A 21,763-nucleotide genomic window follows, 5' to 3' on the forward strand; every position below is an offset into this window, starting at 1 on the left:
ATTTAGAATATTCACAGAAGAAATGAATCTGAATTATGATATGGTAATCATTTTTCTCTGTTTTATAACGAAAACATTAAAAACTCAGCACAAATTATTAGTATGTGTGGCAGTCAATAAATACAGAATATTAATAATAGCAGATATATTTATGCAATGACCCAAGCAAGTCTCCTTAATGAAGATCGGATGTTCAATGCATCTTCAGGGAATGGGAAAATGTGATTAGAGGTCAGAAAAGATATCCCTAATATTGGAACTCTCCCTGATTTAAAAAAAATAAAAAAAAGACTTGCAGGTGACAAAAGATCAGTAGCCAGGTGACTTAACCTTCTTCAGACAGGAGTGAAGCAGATCTGGTATGAAGGTAGCATAGAAACAAGTCCTTTGGCAGTGGGAGTGGCATTGAGGGCCTTTAAATCAGTAAGAGATTTCAGGTTAAAGTTCTGTAAAATGGTAGTCAGGAATAAAAATAGCTCCATGCGGGCAAGTCCTTCTCCAACACAAATCCGTTTTCCTGAAAATAATAAACAGAGATTGTAGTTACTCCTTGTGTGTAACTGTGACTATGACAATCTGTTTATGACTTGCACAAATAGAATATGTAGTAAATATCTGATAAATGATTGAGTGGATAGATAGATAAACGGAAGGATGGATGGATGGATGAGTGGGTGAATGCATGAAACAGATGGATGTATGGATGTTTGTATGGACAAATGAATAAAGAATGAACATACTTGCTATCTTTCTAGCTTCTGATCTTAATAGGCACCCTCCATTCAACAAATATTCATTGAGTGTCAGCTCCATAACAAGCACTTCATTAGACATTCCCACATTATAACAGCTGTTTTGATATTTTGAGTTTCCAGCAGTCTTTATAGAAACACTTGTTTCCTGTTCCAAGCCTGATATTCCATGATCTTTCCTCCAACCCTTCACACCCTCTACTCTCAGCTTTAGCCATACACACACTTTATCAATCCGCAACGCACCATGAAGTTCAAGTTTTACATCATATTGTTCCTTTTGGTCAAGGTGTACCTTTGTTATGCTGCACTCAGAACATAGGTCAAATTTCATTTCCTCTTTACACTCTTTACAATCCCCTCAAGTAATAATATCTCACACTGTCTCAGTTTCCACAATGCCATATTAATGTTTTCATTGAAGCATGGATCACATATAATCATTATTCCCTATTTATTTATTTTTCTATTGTGCAAAAATGTGAATTCTTGAAGAGAGGTCTCTGACCTTGTCGACTTGTTATCTACAGTGACAAATATAAAGCAGACATCAAAGGTCACAGGATAAAAGAAGGAGATTCCATGGCCAGAGACTCACCACACAAAATGCAGGTGTGAAAATTCAGCATCCAAGATACATGATCATGATTGGAGGAAGTGCAAGATGGTCTGGAATCACAGCAAAGTATCCTACTACATTCCCAATGTTTCTGTAACCCCACGGTTGTTTGGCAAAGGTTCTGACATCCTTTATTTAGAGCAAATGTCTTGCCCTGTCGTTTATTACCTCCTTGAAAATGCCAGCTGGGTGCTGTGGCTCATGCCTGTAGTTCCAGCACTTTGGGAGGCAGAGGTGGGTGGAACACTTGAGGCCAGGAGTTCAAGGCCAGCCTGGCCAACATGGTGAAACCCTGTCTCTACTAAAACTACAAAAAAATTAGCCAGGCATGGTGGCATGCACCTGCAGTCCCAGCTATTTGGGAGGCTAGGGCATGAGAATTGCCTGAACCCAGGAGGTGGAGGTTGCAATGAGCTGAGATTGCACCACTGCACTCCAGTCTGAGTGACAGAGTGAGACTCTGTCACACAAAAAAAGTAAAAAGGAAAAGGAAAATGCCATACCTTCTCTTACATTTTCTCTGTCTCCTTTGAGGCAGCTCAGACATCATTTCTGTTATTAGAATGTTGCTTAGCTCATTTTATGCCTCACTGTGAGGCATGAGGAGCAAAAAGCACGCAGGTTCTCCCTCTATTGTCTATCCCCCAGAAGCTTGCGATTTCCTCTCTCATAGCCCTAGTTCTACTGAAGTACAATGATCTGCTTCCCTAACTTGGCAGTGAGACTCTTTATAGTCCATTCTGTGCTTATGGTTATTTCTTGTATCCTCAGAGCTCAGCCTATGGGGTGAGGGACACCATGTGGAAGATAGTCAGTGGAGTTGTAGACTTAGATATCTTCCTCATGGCAGGTGATGAAAGTCTAAATGAGTCTCACCTCCTATGTGGAGCTCTTGGGTACCTCAGTGATGTATCTAGTGACAGAATTCAACCAACCTACACTTCAGTGTTCTCAAGTGGGAAGAAAGGGGTTAACTCCCCAAAGCCCCACTAATCTATCCCAATAATGAGGTTGTATTATGAGGGTGGAGCACACAAGGATTGGAAGTCGTGCTCCTGATCATGGACAAAGAGCAATTCTACCAGCCCCAGAGTAGATGCCACATATTTTCCAATAGATTCCCCCAAATTATCTTGTTCCCTAAAGTACAGATGGGAATGAATTTCCATTACCTGCTGAGAAGGGCATGAAGTTTTCACTTTTCTTAAAGTTGCCATTCTCATCCAGAAAGTGGCCAGGGTCAAACACCTCTGGGTTGGGGAATTCTTTGTCATCGTAAAGCACTGAAGTCAGTGATGGTACTATGTTTGTGCCCTGGAAGTAACAGAACAGATAATATGAGTTATAAAGAAGTCCAGAGTTGAAAAGAAATAGTGGACATCACATAGTCCAATAGCATTTACCTTTAGATGAGGAAACTAAGGTCTACCAGACACAGTAATAAACAGAAATGGGTTTAAGGCCAGTGGCAGAATGTTGTTAAAGGGCTTCCCAATCATATCTGAAAATTTAAGTACTTGGGCACTTGGGTGCAAGCTTCTGAATTTGTTCTCCCTATCATCAAGCTTGGGCAAAGGTGTGTATCCTCACTTCCTGCTCTAGTTCATCACTTCAGTTTTCACACATCTCATATGTTGAGTATGATTTAAAATGGGAGTCTCTGTTGATGCTGGAAATTTCCAGAGTATCTGTTAATAGGACTTCTGTAAGTAAATATTTAATCTACTTTAAAATTATATCTTCTAGGATGACAGCAATAAATACAGTAAGAAGTAAACACCATTGAGGGTTTATCATTAACATGAAGTTTGTTTGTCTTTATTCAAAAATATGCAGAAGCTATTTATTCCAGATTAACTCTAACTTAAATCCACAGAAGGGACAATGAAATTTTTTAAATCATTATTTTTTAACAATTCAGGTCAGAATCATCAGGTCAGGCAAGGATCATCAATTAAAGCTAAAACTACTGGGTGTGAGATTTTGGAAGCAGTATTTTCACACAGTCTTAAAGTACTGTCACAGATTTTTATTAATGACCTACAAAAAAAGCAGAACCTCTGCAATAAAGAGCTCCAGCAATCACCACCTTATTAAATGAGAGACTTAGAATAACCTACAATGGCATATGTAATATTATATGCCCCCACCTGACCAATAACATTCAGTGGGATACTATGTAATTTTCTTGCCAAAATCACAACCAGAATCTAGCTCTATGAAACAGTCACACAAAGCCATCTGAGGAACAGGCTGCTGGTTAAATGATTACTGGCTGAGACTCTTCAAAAAGTTAAGATACTGAAAGGAAACAAAGAAGGGAAAGGGACTGTTCTTGATTACAAGAGATTACAAACATGTGATAGCTGAATTATGTGCTGTTCCTTGCCTGGATAGCAAATTTCAAAAGAAAAAAAGCCATAAAATAGTCTAGAAAAGTTGATAAATTTAAATACAGGCTGTATATTAATTAATATAATGTTATTATATTAATAACTCCTGGTTGTGAATACTGTTATTATTATGTAGAATAAAATTTTTGTTCTTGGGACATATATGCTGAAGTATTGAGGTATAGATAGATCCTAATATTGAGAAATGAAAGTCTCTCTTGGTTGTGTGCTTTAGTGAACACAGAGACAATTCAAGTCCGAACCGTTATAACAAATTGGTGATTAGAGCAAGCGCCAAAACTTCCTAGTAAGTTGCCAATTCTGTCTTTTCCAGACAAGCTTATCAATATCATTGTTTTTCCCATGAAAAGACAACTTTTAGTTATATTATTTTTAATTTAATGATAATAATAAGTGGAATAGAGTAAGCTTATGGCATTGTAACTATAAACCAATACAGAAACTATATGATAGAAGGCATTACAGAGTTAAAAAGACAAAATTTTGTCCCAAGATTCCAGTGATAGTAGACCCTCAGAGAGCTAAGCTAATATCTGCAGTGAATTTTCAACTGTGTTCACATCAGTTCTGAATCAGGACAGGAGGTAAGTTATTCTGACTGCCTATGGGAGAGAAATGAATCTACTCTGGAAGAAGATAAACATCCACTGAAATTCTGCATTTCTTCATATATAATATCTGGTAGTTAGCCATAAGTTTTAAGTATTTCAAGGGTACAACTGAGTGATCACAAAAAGAAAGTGGAAGAAAGGGAAGACAACAAAAACAGATCTACATTACGGAATCATTTTCAAGAAGTTTTATGCACCCAACATTACCTTGATTTTAAAACCCTGAAAAGAAAATTTTGAGGGAGAAGAACTGGAGACCAACTCTCTTGTAAATAAAAATACAGAAGTCCTGAACAGTATGTAGAAGATTAAATCCAGTTGCTCATGTATACTTATGTATATTTAGTGAGGATAGTGAGGCCAATATATAAAATCATACAAACACACTCAGGGAATCAATTTCATAAAATTGTACACATGTTCATCACAAAAATGTATATACAAATAAGACAAGAGGGAAAACTTCCCTAATCTGATAAGGAATATCTACCAAAATCTACTGAAAGCACCATTCTCAATAGTGAAACATTAAACCTCCACCCCTCCCTGCAGATCAGAAATGAAACAAGGATGACTTCTATCATCAATTCTGTTCAACACTATTCTGTTCTGTTTAACACTATTCTGAATATCCTAGCCAGTGCAATAATGCAATAAAGATAAATTAAGGACACAAGAATTGGAAAATAGTAAATAAATAAAATAAATATTAACCCAGGTAGCAGAATAAGGTACATGGAAATTCCAAATGCATCTGCAGACAAAAAATGATTAGTAGTTTGTGATGATTAGTAAATTTAGCAAAGGTGCTAGGTATAATGTCATCAGAATGATAAAATATATTTCCAAATACTGGGTACAAAGAAATGAAAAGGCACTTTATTTATAAAAACAACAAAACATTATTTATCTAGGAAAAATTCAGCAGAAGAGTTGCAAGTCAGTGCACTGAAAACAAAACATTACTGAGAAAATAAAAGAAAGCCAATAAATTGAGAGCATAATCATATTCATGAATTTAAAGTTTCAACACATTAAGATGGTCTTTCCAAATTGAACTGTAGATTTAATGTAATCCTGATAAAAATCCCAAAAGAGTGTTTGGGAAATTGACACCAATATTTTCAACAATTATTTGAAAGTATAAACACAGAGTAGCCCAAACAATATTAAAGATACATATTATACAATTTTATAAATCTTTATAGTCCCAAAAGAAATAGCAGAAAGTCCATCAAGCCACCACATGTATAAGCTTTGTACTTCTCTCATCTTGTGTTGGTAGAGGATTGGAACCACACTGGGAATTTGAGAATTTCAAAAGCACAGAAGTACGATGTAGGAGAAACAAGCTTACCTTAGGGATGAGGTAGTTTCTGAATTTAATGTCAGAGGTCACTGTATGAAGCAAGCCATTGGGGATAAGGTCAATGTATCTCTGGATCTCATGCAATACAGCATCCATGTAAGGCATGTGGCTTCTGTCCTGCATGCAGGGGCTCCTGTGTCTGCCAATTACACGGTCAATCTCTTCCTGGACTTTAGCTGATAAGACACAAGTAAGAGCTGATGAAAAAAGAAGATATGTGGCACATTTGTCATAGCAGTGAATGGCTCATAAACCATCAGGTGGGGGTCCCAACAGCATTACAAACATGATTACATGCCCAGAACCATATAGAGAATTGCCAGAGTATGGATACATACCAGTCTCCTACAAAGTAAGCATCACAATGCATAAGCACGCTCCTATAAATTAGTATACATGACAATTCATAAAAACATAATAAGTTATTTCAAAAATAAACAACATAAGTCAAGAAATTACAGTGCTCACAAAAAGAAAAACAGAAATTCAGTATTACATGTATACCAACATAATATATGGGGTTCAAAATTAAACTAATTTTGAACAGTTTAATTTTGAACAATTCAAATTGAATTTGAAATTCAAACAATTCGGTTTGAATTTTGAAGAATTCAAAACTGTAATTTTGAATGAATTTTTATATATATATATGTATGTGTTTTTGTGTGTTTGTGTAGGAAGGAGGTGTGCAATTAGCTGTGGTACTCTCTTCATTATTACACTTCCCAAATGTGGCCACTCTGAGCATGCTAGCACTTTCTTCTGAAATTTATATTTATATTTCTAAATAATGACTCTCTGTTTCTATTGTTTTCCTTAACAATTTTTAGACAATATTTAATGGTTTACTGGTATGGGAGATAATAATTTTCATCTCTGTCTTCACCCCATATATAGACACACATCCACAAACTGATATATACACACACACACATACACACATAAACACACACACAATTCTCCTCCCTCTATTTACCAGAATACCTTAGGCCATAATTTCTGGTTATATCACTATTCATTCTTTACATATTTCTACTACATATTTACTCTTTCTTGGTAAGACAATGATAATATGATTACATTTTGTACTTGGTACTTTCTTGGATTTAACAGTGTCTTTTTACATAAATCATAGTTTTCCATTTTCAAGTTAGAATTGTTTCCAAATGCTCAGGCAGATGTTTCAAACTCCTAGTAATAATTTACAAATCATAGAGAAACCTCAGACTATTGCTCTCCTCTCTTTGGTCCTTGATGTCTCCTCCCACACCTGTGTTATCCACCTGGTCCATTCTGAAGTGCTTGTTTTCTAGGCCTGGTGCCCAGCAGCCTCCCTGACACTCTCATTCTCCTACATGAGATTTCCTAATTCCTGGAGATCATGACTTCTGACATGGTTTCTGACATTTGGATGGAACACAACCTCTATTATTAAAGAAAGGGTAAAGTTTGTGGCAAACATTCAAGTCTCAAAATAGCCTTTTTCTATTAATATACAAGGTAATATTTATGCTTGAGAATTCTGATACTGTCTGAATGCTAATCATTTATATATGACCTGATATATCTCTCTGAAAGGTTTTGATTTTCCCTTTAATCCTGGTGTTCTGAAATTCCATGACCCTCTGTCTTGGAGTGGATGTTTTTGTTTCATTCCCTCTAGTGAACATTTGCGGATGAGGTGATATTCAGATACCAAAATACAGAGGTCTTTCCTAGACCTTTGTATTTGGAGAGTTGTTTCCTCTCTGAAGAATACATCTGGCTGATAAATTTCAAGAAGGAAGAGGGTGAACAATTTGAGTCCCTGAATTCAAGGAGGAAACCCTTTCTGTACCTTTCTTTTGAGCCCTACACCTCACACTTTCCTGTCGCTGCCTAGCGTCCCTGAGTACAGAGCTTATTAGGCTCAGTTACTCTAGAGAACGAGCCTCCCTTTTCCTGTGGGGGAACATCAGTTACCTGAAAAAAGGAGCTGTGGAGGAAACCTGGGTGAGAGAGCCTCCTTTTTCAACCTCATTCCCTACCTTTTCTGACCCTCGATACCTCTTATACTGAACCCTATGGTATTGTAGTGACACAGATTAGTGTTTCCTTGTGATAAATTGTCCTCTTCTAACATTTGTCAGTTAACTTCTGATATTGAAGTTAAGTTACAACTTCATCCTCTGTGCTGAGTTCATTATCACCCCTCTAACTGCTCTCTGTGTTTCAGGAATTTGTCAAAGACTAGTTGGCTCTTGCCTGTTCTTCTCACTTTTTATTAAAAGGCTAATTCTGATTTCTAATTAGGTTATTGAAATTTCAGTGACATCCTGACACAGGGAGAAAAAGTATGTTATCTACTGCAAAACCGAAACTCTTTAAATCTAAATTCTAAAGAAAGGTGGAATTTACTCTAGAGGTAAATTCTAAATTCTAAATAAAAGTTGTTTGCAAAAGATAAAATTATTAACCCTCCTTCAAAAAATTCCTATTTTGGCAAACACCAGTTTTATGAAACATACTTCTGGAATAATAAAATTCCTTAAGTGCATCCTCTGCCTAAATGAAAACACCTTTCTTTTATTTTTATTTTTATTTTTTATTTTATTTTATTTTATTTTATTTTATTTTATTTTATTTTATTTTATTTTATTTTTTTGAGATGGAGTTTCGCTCTTGTTGCCCAGGCTGGAGTGCAACAGCACGATCTTGGCTCACTGCAACCTCCACCTCCCAGGTTCAAGTGATTCCCCTGTCTCAGTGTCCCAAATAGCTCGGATTACAGACATGTGCCACCATGCCCAGCTAATTTTGTATTTTTAGTAGAGACGGAGTTTCTAGTCTCAAACTCCCAACCTCAAGTGATCCGCTCACCTCAGCCTCCCAAAGTTCTGGGATTATAAGCGTGAGCCACTGCACCCGGCCCAGAACACCTTTTTTATTGGTCTAACTTTTTAGATTACTTCCTAGACTGAAATTTACCTCAGGAAGTCTCACTAAAATGATAGGATTTCCACTTTTGCTTCAGGAAAGAGAGTTTTCATTTTCCTACCCTAGCATTAGAGCATGGAATTAAAAAAAGAATGAGAAAAGGGTATCTTCAATAATGTACCTACTGTTCAAAGTGGACTTCTGTAATAAAACCAACATTCAGTCTCAGGCCAACTTATGCTGGCTCTGCTTACCACAAATTACCTCCACTGAAATCCTGACACCACCAGAGCTCTATTGCTTTTGCTACTGCCACACTATTTTACTGCTCTCAGTCTCCTCCTCCATTGTGCAAAGATGTCTTTCTTAATCATGTCATTAAATTTAGACTGATTACAGCTAGTGACAGAGAAGTTTAAAAAATGAAGCTTCTTTAAGAGAAACAGGGTAGAGGACACTGGCACCATCTTCTCAGCATTGTTCTGAAACTCACTTTGTTCATCATCTGTGGTCCTACCTGTGACCTCTGGGTGCTTCAGAAGGAGCAGGAGTCCATATCTCAGAGTGGTGCTTGTTGTGTGTGTTCCAGCAACAAACAGGTCAAATACAGTGCTAACCAAGTTTTCAACAGTGAATTCAGACTGTTGGTTGTCCTTTTCCTAGAAATAATTTCATGCAATTATCTGAAAAATTATGTGCCAGCATATTTAATTACAGTGGATTTTTTGAAACTCATGTTATAAAATTAGACAAAAAAAGAGACTGGAGAGTACAGTATTAGACAAAACAATGGTATGGTATGGTATGGTATGGTATGGTATGGTATGGTATGGTATGGTATGGTATGGTATGGTATGGTATGATATGGTATGGCAGAAACAGTGTATCAGTTGACCCAAACTTCATTTCCTGCCCTGTTTTCCCAGCTTGCCCATGAATTCCATTCATGAAACTCTTTGCTGCTTAGGTTAGCCACACATCATATTATTTTTCCAAATATATATATGCAGAAGCATTTTGGTGCACTGTCTTTGTACAATTTGTGTTATATAACAGAATATTACAGATTAGGAACTTTATAAAGAAAATGAATTTGTTTCTCATGGTTCTGAAGCCTGGGAAGGTCAGGAGCATTGCACTGGCCTCTGGCAATGGCCTTCATGCTGTGTCATTACATGGCAAAAGGTAGAAAGGCATGGAAGGGTAAGTGAGTGAGCCAGAGAAGGCCAAACAATTTTATTAGGCTCCACCTAATAAACTGGCATTCAGTTTTTACACATGAACTTGAGGGGATACATTCAAACCATAGTATGAGTCTTCTATTTACTCCTTCTTACTCAAGAGACAGATGTGAAGGAGGTGTTAGGATAAACATCATCTTGGGACATAACTACTTAATCATAAAAATGAAGGCTTCTTATATGACTTGGATCTGCATTCCTACCCAAATGTCATGTTGAATTGTAATCCCCAATGTTGAAGGTAGGACCTGGTGGGAAGTGATTGGATCATGGAGGCAGATTTCTCGCTTGGTACTATGTCACAATAGTGAGTGAGTTGACATAAGATCTGGTTGTTTAAAAGTGTGTGGCACCTCCCCTTTTTCTCTCTGTTCCAGCTATGTAAGACATGCCTGCTTCCCCTTCACCTTCTGCCATAATTGTAAGCTTCCTGAGGCCTCCCCAGAAGCCAAGCAGATGCTGCCATGCTTCCTGTACAATCTATGAAACCATAAGTCTGTTAAAACTCTTCTCTTTATAAATGATCCAGTATCGGATATTTCTTTATAGCAATGCAAGAATGGGTTAATACAGCTTCAATACTAAATATGGTGAAAATAATATAAAACACTTGGCTCTATGATGCTTCAGGAATACCATATTATTTCTAGTTTGACCCACCATAAAACTATTTGTATTTGAGATAAAGAAATCCACTGTTTAGTTAAGCCATTATTTACTATTTTTTCTTATTAGTAAATGAATATAATTTTAGTTAATAGAAATAGGTAATTTAGGTCCATATCATGGAAGGTGTTACAAGCCTGAATCATGAGTTTGCAATTGTCTTCTTCTGTCAAAAATTTACATAGGCTCAATATTGCCTAGAGACTCATGATGAAGCTAAAATTTTGTGTAAACACTAATGTGATGACAAAACCTAGAATGAAATATAGTGAAAGGGACACAATTCACAAAGACAAGATTAGGACAGCAAAATTATAATCCAGATAGAAGGCAACCTGCAACTTTTTCTAGGGAACAAGTTCAGAAACGAATAGGAATATAAAAAGTGAAGAGAAATGGCAATCATTAAGACAGAGATTTGAGGCACCACCTGCCCGTAAAGGGTAAAGAAGAAGAGAGTAGGGATAATGCAGATAGATGCCAAGGCTAAGGGACTAACTGAATGAAGTGCTCATTAGTTGAAAGTCAAGATAGAGAAAGTAATTGGCAAAGATAAGTAGTTTCTTTTAGGACTGAAATGATATGACACAGAATTGACAATAAGGAGGCAGTCTTTAATATTGAGTACAGGGAATCATAAATATACCAATATATTATTTTCTAACCAATCCCTAGGCCAGCCTTAATTTGATAATATTTTTATAATCTACAGGTGACATGTGACATGTCCAATATTATGTAATAAACACCATTAAGATAAAACAAATGCTCTCAAAACCTATACTTGCTAGACAAAGATAGTCATCTCCCTTGGTACCAACAGCTTCACGGTTTTCTAAACTCATGAAGGTAAAGTTACTTTTAAGTCAGGGCCAGGCAGAGTGGCTCACGCCTGTAATCACAGCATTTTAGGAGGCTGAGGCAGGTGGATCACTCAAGTTCAGGAGTTCAAGATCAGCCTGGCCAATATGGTGAAACCCCATTTCTACATTTTTTTTAAATACCCAGGCATGGTGGCAGGCACCTGTAATCCCAGCTACTCAGGAGGCTGAGGAAGGGTAATCACTTGAACCCAAGAGGCAGAAGCTGCAGGGAACCAAGATCATACCACTGCACTCCATCCTGGCAACAGAGCCAGATTGTGTCTCAAAAAAATTACTTTTAGTAAGAAAAGCATTATGCTCATAGACTAATATTAATATGTCAATTCTGTTGAAGTGAATTTGGAGATTTTCAGGTAATATGCACATAGCCTATAATAATTAAGCTAGACTATACAAAACAATGTTTGAAGAAATTAAGAAAATCTAAATACATGGAAGGATATTTATTTCATAGATTGAAATGCTAATATTCTTATGGTGGCATTACTGGGGTAATGTCACAATTATTGGGAAGTTCAGGAATCAATGGCTGCACTAAAGCAACCATTGACCCTGCATAATCTGTCTGAAGAAATTATTTTGGGACTCTAAAGCCTAGTCAAACAATTGTAGCACCCAGAGAAGTAAGGGATAAAGAAAGCAACTGGTAAGTTTCAGTAAATTTGGCATCTTTCATAGAGGTTAACATCCCTTATAGCTGTTACATGGCAATTTGGGGAACAGTGTACTGTGTGGCCGGTGCAGTTTCTTGGTTCCAAACTGGACAATAGAAACATTTTCCTTCAAAAATCGGGGTTGTATCGTTTGATTGTTGAAATAGTACAGAGGCTGGCCAATGTTTCAATCCCCACAGGCTCAAGCGACTTCCCCAGTGACATTACATGTGATGAATTAAAGAGAAAAAACTTTTCTCTTTTATTTTCTGTTCTTTTGATGCTTAATCCAGGGACTTAAGAAAACCTTTGTTAGATCATTACCTGACTGTAGAAATAACAGTACAATGACTTAAGTGATCACATAAGACAAAAAATACAGTCTTTGCAATAATAGTTTGGAAAAGTCACTAAACAAATTGATGACTGAAGCATTCATCAAGCAACATCAGCAATGGCTAGATGATGAAAACATCTTATTTTCAGGTTTAATGCCTTACAATATGTGAAATGTCTACTTCTCAACAAAAATTACGTAGCATATAAAGAATCAAGTAATATAGTGCATTAGCAACTAAAAAAGGAATTTGACAGAAACCATCCCAGAGGAAGCCCAGACATTGGACTTACTAAAAAACCTTTAAATATCTTACATTTCCTCAGAGAGCTGAAGAAAATGATGTACAAGGAATGATATAACAGAAATTTTCAGGGAAACTACTACAAAAGAAACAAAATATACCAGGAAAGAAGTCAAGAAGGAATCAAAAGTTTTAGTAGATAAAAAATGATCAGACAAAAATAGGGCAATATTGTGGGAATTGAGGGAAAAATAAAGATATAAAACAAATTTAAAATAGCATTATAGCAGAAGTAATCCTTTGATGTAGCTTATCACTTTCATTGTAAATGGAAATACTAAGGGCACATAACATGGACTGAATTTGCCATTTAAAATACAGGTCTGGAAGGAATGGACTCTTTAATAGAAAGTTATATGCTGTCTATAAGAGGCTCACCTTATACCAAAAGAAACAATAATCCTGAAAGCAAAAAATAGAAAACTATTTTCCATGCAAATTTTGGCTGAAGCAAGGTGGAATGGCTATATTAATACCACAAAAAGATTTTATGCTAAAATTCTTAAGATAAGCAAATAAAGGTATTTTCTATTGGAATCAAGGATGAATTCATCACAAAGATATAAAATTATTAATGTGTGTGCACCAATCAATACACGTCCAAAATATGTGACACAAAATTTGTCAGCATTGAAGGGACAAATAGATTTCACACAAAAATAGTGAGAAATTTCAGTACCAAATTTTCACTAATAAAACATCTAGACAAAAGATTAATGGGAAACAGAAGACTTGAACAACACTAGATATTACTATACCTGACAAACATATAGAGAATATTTTATTCAACAACAGTAGTATATACAACTTCTCAAGTGCAACTTTCTCCAGGTAGAGAATAAACACTTTTGAATAATTTTTAAGACCAAAATCATACAAAATATCTTCTCAAGCCACAACATAATGGACTTAGAAATCAGTAACAGGAAGAAAATTAAACATCAAACAACATGGTGTTTAACAACCAGTGTGTTAAAGAAAAAAATTATTAGGGAAATTAGAAAATATTGAGAGATAAATGAAAATAAACACTAAATTATCAAAATAATGATACACAACAAAAGCAGTTCTTGGAAGAAAATTTACAGCAGTAGACATCTACATTTAAAAAGAAACAAGTGCTTGAATCAACATAACTTTACAACCTAGGAACTAGCAAAAGAATATCAAACTAAACTCAAAGACAATAAATGGAAGCAGAGATAAATGAAAAAAGAGAATTAAGTCCAATAGATTCTGGCAATACAACAAACAATGACACCAAATATTGGTTCTCTGAAAAGATCAACAAAATTGACAAATGTCTAGCAAGACAGACTAAATAAAAAGAAAAAGATAAGACACTAATAACTAAACTCAAAAATGAGAGCAGGGACATTACCACTAAAGCCTCTCTTTATTTAGATCATCTAATTTATTGGTGTACAATTGTTTATAGTAATCTTTTATAATCCTTATTATTTCTTATTTACCCTTCTATGGATTACAAATCCTCTCACAGTTTGATAACCGCCAGCTTCTTATTACTTTCTCTTTGTGTATGTTGTAGATCCTTTCAATGATCTCTCTGATAGGTTCCATTACTCTCCCCTTATTCCATCTGGGCTATGATTATTCACCTGTAATTTTGGTTCTCCCTTCTGCAGAGAATCAGTCACTGACATCTGTTGTCAGCCAACTGGAGAAGCACTCTGATGCCTCAAGCTGTGGACAGATCTGTGGGATGTGCAGTGGCCTGGGCTCTGTTCTTAGCTCCAGAGAAGAGCAATGTTGGGCAGAGCAGGACCAAGCTGACCTGTCCCCTGGTCCCCTAGCAGCAGGTGCAAGCACAACCTCTGATGAGGTTGGCAGAGGACTAATAGACACTCTGTGAGGTTTCCTTGGTAATAAATAGCCTTAGTGTGGTGGTTTTCTCAAATGTCAGCTGTAGTAGTAATGTACTAGGCATGTGAACAGGCTCAAGACTTCCTGTCCAGCTGGGGTGATGTGAATAATGTTGTTAGCTGAGGTCACACAAAACATTTTTCCTTCCCAAAAGCTGTGCTATTGTGTCAGCAGATGTTGTAATGGGCTGTGTGTATTGGCCTCTGGCCAGTAGGTGGTACTTACAAAAGACAGCCAGCATCAGTGGTAGCTATGAGATTTGTAGTTGGCTTATGTTACCCAGGGGAACAAGTATAAGAATGAAATCGAATGCCTATCTCTTACCATAAACAAAAATTAACTCAAGATGGATTAAAATCTCAAATCTAAGACTTGAGACCATAAAAATTCTGGATGAAAACCTATGAAAAACTCTTCCAGACATTGGCCTAGGATAATAATTTAAGCAATTTCAACAATAACAACAATTGACAATGGGACTTAATTAACTAAAAGAACTTCCACACAGCAAAAGCAACTATGAGCAGAATAACTAGACAACTTGTAGAATAGAAAAAAAATCTGCAAACTATACCTCCAACAAAAATCTAATATCCAAAATCTACAAGGAACTCAAGCAAACCAACAAGAAAAAAACAAATAATCCCAAGAAAAAGTAGACAGGCAAGTCACAGCAGCTCACTCCTATCATCCCAGAATGTTGGGATGCCAAGGCAGAAGGAGCACGTGAGCCCAGGAGTTCGAGACCAGCCTGGGCAATATGATGAACCTTTATATCTACAAAAAGAAAAAAGAAAAAATTTAGTGGGACATAGTGGCACATGGCTGTAGTCTGAGCTGCTCAGGAAGCTGAGGGAGTGGAAGGATCATTTGAGCCCCAAAGACTGAGGCTGCAGTGAGCTGTGAGCAAACCACTGTACTTCAGCCTGGGCAACAGAGTATACCCTGTCTCAGAAAAAAAAAAAAAAAAGAAAAAAAGAAAGAAAGAAAGAAAAAAAAACTGGGCAAATGGCATGAACAGATATTTCTCAATAGAAGATATACAAATGGCAAACAAACATATTAATTTTTTTGAAGTTCAACATCACCAGTAACCAGGGAAATGCAAATTCAAATGACAATGAGGTACATTTACCCTAGTCAGAATGACCATTATTAAAAAGTCAAAAAAACAATAGAAGTTGGTGTAGGTACAGAGAAAAGGAACACTTATACACTGCTGGTGGGAATGTAAATTAGTATAACCTCTATGGAAAACAGTATAGAAATTTCTCAGACAACCAAAAGTAGATCTATTATTCAATCCAGGAACCCCACTCTTGGTTATCTACCCAAAGGAAAAGAAGTCATTATATCAAAAAGACACCTGCACATGCCTGTTTATTGCAACACAATTTACAATTGCAAAGATATGGAGTAAATTTAAGTGCCCATTAACTTAAGAGTGAATGAAAAAATAAGACATATTATAAGTGAGAACATGCAGTATTTGATTTTTCATTCTTGAGTTACTTCACTTGGTATAACAGCCTCCAATTCCATCCTAGTTGCCACAAAAGACATTATTTTATTCTTTTTATGGTAGAGTGGTAGCATGAATGAACTATGCAGTTATCATGCTATGTGAAAAAGTCCAGTCACAAAAGACAAATACCGTATGATTTGATTTTTATGAAGTACCTAAAACAGTTAAATTCATAGACACAGAAAACAGGATGTTTTAGTTTGTTAGAATGGTTGCTAGGGGCTGGGAGGAGGGAGAAATTGTACATTGGGTATAGAGTTTCTATTTTGCAAGATGAAGTAATTCTGGAAATAGAGGTGATGGTTGTAAAACAATGTGAATGTACTTAATGTCCCTAAATTATACATTTAAAATGTCTGATATAGCAACCTGTATGTTATGCATATTTTGACACACTTTTTAAAAATGTTTAAGGCTTATACATCATGATAAAGTAGAATCTATACCAGAAATGCAAGAGTGGTTCAACAAGAAAATCATCACTTTAATACATCACATTATTAGCATGAAAGGAAAAAAACAATAATATGATTATCTCAAGAGAAGCAGAAAAAGCATAGGACAAAATTCAACACTCTTCAGGATAAAATCACCCAAAAACTATGAACACAAGGAAAATTCATTATCATAATAAAATATATTTATAAAAACTCCAAAGGTACTTCATACTAAATTGTGAAAGTCTAAAAGCTTATGCCCTAAAATCAGAGAGGAAAAAAAAATGTATACACTTTCACCACTACTATTCAGCGTAGTACTTAAAGTCCAAACCAGAACAATTAGGCAAGCAAAAGATATAAAAGGCATTTAGATAACAAAGGAAGATGTAAAACTATTTCTATTTAAAGATAACAGGATTCTATATAAAGATAAGTCCATACAATCCACACAAAAAAACTAGAGCTAATAAGTTGTATTAGTCCATTCTCATGCTGCTAATAAAAACATATCTGAGACTTGTTTATAAAGAAAAAAAAATTTATAAAGAAAAGAGGTTTAATTGGCTAGGGATGCCTCAGGAAACTTACAGTCATGGTGGAAGGGAAAGCAAGAGAATATGTTTATGTTCTCCTTCCCAAGGCAGCAGGAAGGAGAAGAATGAGAGCTGAGCAAAAGGGGGAAACCCCTTATAACACCATGAGATCTCAAGAGAACTTACTCACTATCATGGAAATATCATGGGAGAAACTGCTCCCGTGATTCAGTTACCTCCTTCCAGGTCCCTCCCACCACATGCGGGGAATATGGGAACTATAATTCAAGATGAGATTTGGGTGAGGACACAGACAAACCATATCATAAATGTTTTAGGCAAAATCTCAGAGTATAAGATCAATGCAAAACTCAGCTGTGCCCCAGCAATGAACAATCTGAAAATGAAATCAAGGAAATAATTACATTTGCAATAGCATGCAAAGGAATGAAAGCTCTAAAAATCTATAAACAAGGAGGTGAAAGATTCTCACACTGAAAATAATCAAACATTGCCTAAAACAATATAAAAATATCTAAATAATAAAAAAACTCACACTCTAGGGTTGAAAGACGTAAGATTGTTAAGATGGCAATGCTCCCCAAAGTAATGTAAAGATTCAGTGTAATCACTATTAAAATTCTAATGGCCTGTTTTGCAGAAATGGGAAAACCAATCCAGAATTTATATGCAACTAACAGGGAGTGGAATCAATTTCCAACTTGAAAACTTCGAAACAAAGCTATATTAGTGAAAGCAGTGTGGTACTGGCGTAAGGAAAGACAACATTAATGGCATAAAATTTAAATCCCAAAATAAATGTAAACATCTAAAAGGTAAAATCCCAAACATAAATGTAAAAATGAAAACAGTGTGGTACTGGCATAAGGAAAGAAAAGAACAATGGAATAAAATTTAAATCCCAAACATAACTGTAAACATCAATAGCCAGTTCATTTTCAACAAGCATCCCAAGACCATTCAATCTAAAGGGAGAGTTTCTTCAACAAACAGTGCTGCAACAATTTGATAACCAAATGCAAAAGAATGAAGTTAGACTCCTACCTCATTCCATATGCAAAATATAACTGAAAGTGGATGAAAAACTCAAATATGAGTTAAAACTATAAAATTCTTAGAATAAAATATAGGGGTAAATATTAATGCCTTCAGATTTGGCAATGAATTCATAGATTTGACACTAAAGCAACAAAAGATTAAATAGATAAACTGGACTTTAGAAAAGTAAAATGTTTTTGTACATCAAATCAAAAAATAGAGAAAAAAGGAAACAAACTAAATAAAATAATAAAAATAAAATGTTTGTACATCAAAGAACATAATTAAGAATGTGAAATCACAACCTACAGAATGGAAGAAACTATTTTTCTTATCATACATACATAGGGATTTAATGTTCAGAATGCACAAATAATTCTTACAGTTCAACAATAAAATGATAAGCAACTCAATTAAAGAATGCACAAAGGATTTGAATAACATTTCTATAAAGGACATATGAAAATAGGAAAAAATATATGAAAAGATGTTCATTTTCATTGGTCATTAAGTATATATAAGTCAAAATCACAATGAAATTCCACTTTGCACTGACACAAAATATTGTAAAATTAAAAAATATTAACAGATGGAAAAATAGGAACCCTCAAATATTGCCAGTGGGATTGTAAAATGGTGCATTCAGTTTAGAAATGTTAATTGCTTCTCAAAAAATTAGACATAAAATTACCATATGACCCAGAATTAACACTCCTAGGACTATACCCAAGGAAAATGAAAGGATGTCCATGAAGAAACTTATAACAAATATACATAGCACCATTATTTATAAAAGTCATAAGATGAAAATAACACAAATATACACCAACAGATGAATAATAAACAAATTGTTGTTATGTGTACATGTATAATGGAATATTATTTGGCCACAAAAAAACAAAAATACTGACACATGCTACAACTTTTTGGAGCCTCCATGTCATTATGGTAAGTGAAAGAAGTCAGAAACAAAGGTCACATATGCTAGCAATAGGGAAATCCATAGAGACAGAAAGCAGATTACTACTTACTACATGATGAGGTGGGAATGAGATGTGATCATTTAATGACTATGGTATATTTTTACAGAGTGATAAGTTTTGAAAGTAAAGAGAGCTGTTAATTGCACAACATCGTGATTACATTAAATACCAATAAAGTATACACTTTAAATTGAATAATATATGGATTGTGAATTCCACTCAATCTTTAAATTCATTGAATCAATCTACAGATTTAATGCAATTCTTGTCAAAATCCCAACTGAATTCTTTAGGGAAATGAACAAGCTTATCTTAAAATTCATGTGGAGACTCAACGAACCCAAAATAAACCAAATAGTCTTCAAAAGAACAAACTTGGCCGGGTGTGGTGGCACATGCCTGTAATCCCAGCACTTTGGGAAGCAGAGGCAGGTCAATCACAAGGTCAAGAGATCGAGACCATCCTGGCCAACGTGGTGAAATCCTGTTTCTACTAAAAATACAAATATTAGCTGGGCATGGTGGTGTGCACCTGTAGTCCCAGCTACTCGGGAGGCTGAGGCAGGAGAAGCACTTGAACCTGGGAGTCAGAAGTTGCAGTGAGCCAGGATTATGCCACTGCACTCCAGGCTGGCAATAGAGCAAGACTCCATCTCAAAAGAAAAGTAAAAATACAAATAAAATTAAAAAAATAAAAGAACAAACTTTGAGGACTCTCATTTCTTGATTTTAAAACTTGATGATACTATGGTATCAAGCTATTGCATTTAAGATGTAGCTATAGTAATTTATCTATAGTAATTCAGTATAGTAGTTCAGCTATAGTAATTAAGATTTCAAAATGATGTACTACTGGCATAAGGACAGAAATAGATCAATTGGGAAGAATTGGGAGCCCACAAACAAACCTTCCCCTTTATAATCAATTGGTGTTTGGTAAGATTGCCAAGACAATTCAGTAGGAACAAAAAGAGTTTATTCAATAAACAGTGCAGTGACAACAGGATTCATGTTTACAGGTTACCTCAGAGACACCAACCTCCAACTCCTTATTGGTGCAAATTCACTTTAGGTTGCACCAAATTCGGGTTTCTCTGTTCCATCCACCTACTCTTTCTTACCATATACCTCTCCACAAACTACTCAACCCATCTGAAACCTCTCCCCTGTTCCTTACTGTGAATAATTTAAGGTATATTTCACTCTATGGGACATTCAGGAAGTCCACCTTGGTTAAGCCATTCTTTTCCATTCTCACATACATTATGTGTAATGATAATGCCCATATTCAATTTATGGTAATATTTTATATTTGCTACCTCATTTGTAATTGCTTCCCTTTGGCTGCAGTGTCCATTCTATTCTCCTCTGGTAGATTATTTTTATTTGAAGAAGAATGTCAATGTATTCTAGCCATTTGATAATCTTATGTTTTCCATGATGTTTACTGCAGACACATAAATACTATATATTCTTAAAATGCTAATCAAGCATTATGGGTCTGACCATTTAAACATTCCTAATAATTAGAGAAGGATTTAATGAAGCACGAAATGGAAAAGAAATCAAAATGCTGATCTGTTGCAAACATCTTACCTGCTCCATTTTAATCAGGAAGCAATCAATAAAGTCCCGAGGATTGTTAATGTCCAGTGATTCTTGGTGTTCTTTTACTTTCTCCAAAATATAACTTTTTGTAAAAGCACCATTTTTAAGGAATTTGTTGTGAGTCCCTGGGAAGTAATCGATGATAAAAGGAAAAATATTGCAAACCTAAAAAAAAAAATGATTAAATATAAACACGTCATAAAGACATATGTACCATATACCAAGTCCTGATTAGAAATTATAGCTATAAATATAAATAATATATGGTATAGATCTTAATGGGTAAATTTTTATTGTGAATGTACAGCAGTTCTCTCTACTCACAGAAAGATTTGAGGGATAAAATTCTGACCAGAGAATAGAAAATGAGAGTTATTTTCTATATAATACATTATTTTTATTGAATAAAAGTATCTTTATGTCAATTTTCTCATTTTTACAACAATTCTTGCCTACAACCTTGAAATATAAGACGGTATAAAGTAGTATGATTCACATTTTGTAGATGACACCAATGTTAAGGGAGTTTGGTCAACGTGACTGGAGCACAAAGATAGTCCCTGCTATTTTCATTTCTACATAGCAGCCTCAAAAATGGAACAAGTATTTTAGAAATTGGAGGCGCTCAAAGATACCTTGAATCCCAACTGTACACCTAAGCAGTTAAGTGACTTCCGTACGGTCACACAACTATTATTCAGGCAGAGCCTAGGGCATGCTAGCTCAGCACAGGGTAAAATTAGGATGTTTGTTTCTGGTTCATACACTATAAAGCCAATTATTTTGTCATTCCTAATCCAGTTACCTCATCAGCCAGGATCCCAAATGGAGCACCAAATACCCCTGCCCTACTCAGTGTTTTCTGGTAGCTTCTAGGGTCACCTATATCTATCTATCTATATATATACACACACACACACACATATATATATACACACACATATATACACACACACACACACACA

The 21,763-nt window shown here is 35.5% G+C and overlaps 1 protein-coding gene across 2 annotated transcripts in view; it reads right to left on the reverse strand.

Moving 5' to 3' along the window:
- Positions 1–335: 335 nt before the first annotated feature.
- LOC105553690 (cytochrome P450 2C20-like) overlaps positions 336–21,763 on the reverse strand; it is a 26,428-nt gene continuing 5,000 nt past the window's right edge. The window contains exons 5-9 of one of the 2 annotated variants that reach the window (XM_011999826.1): positions 20,787–20,963; positions 9,199–9,340; positions 5,754–5,941; positions 2,544–2,685; positions 336–517 (exon numbers count right to left, since the gene is read on the reverse strand). In XM_011999826.1, coding sequence (XP_011855216.1) covers positions 336–517; positions 2,544–2,685; positions 5,754–5,941; positions 9,199–9,340; positions 20,787–20,963 — 831 coding nt within the window. The remainder of the gene's footprint in view (positions 518–2,543; positions 2,686–5,753; positions 5,942–9,198; positions 9,341–20,786; positions 20,964–21,763) is intronic. The other variant, XM_011999832.1, reaches the window with a different exon arrangement.

Source organism: Mandrillus leucophaeus, unplaced genomic scaffold, assembly GCF_000951045.1.
Source record: "Mandrillus leucophaeus isolate KB7577 unplaced genomic scaffold, Mleu.le_1.0 Scaffold117, whole genome shotgun sequence".
NCBI lineage: Eukaryota > Metazoa > Chordata > Mammalia > Primates > Cercopithecidae > Mandrillus > Mandrillus leucophaeus.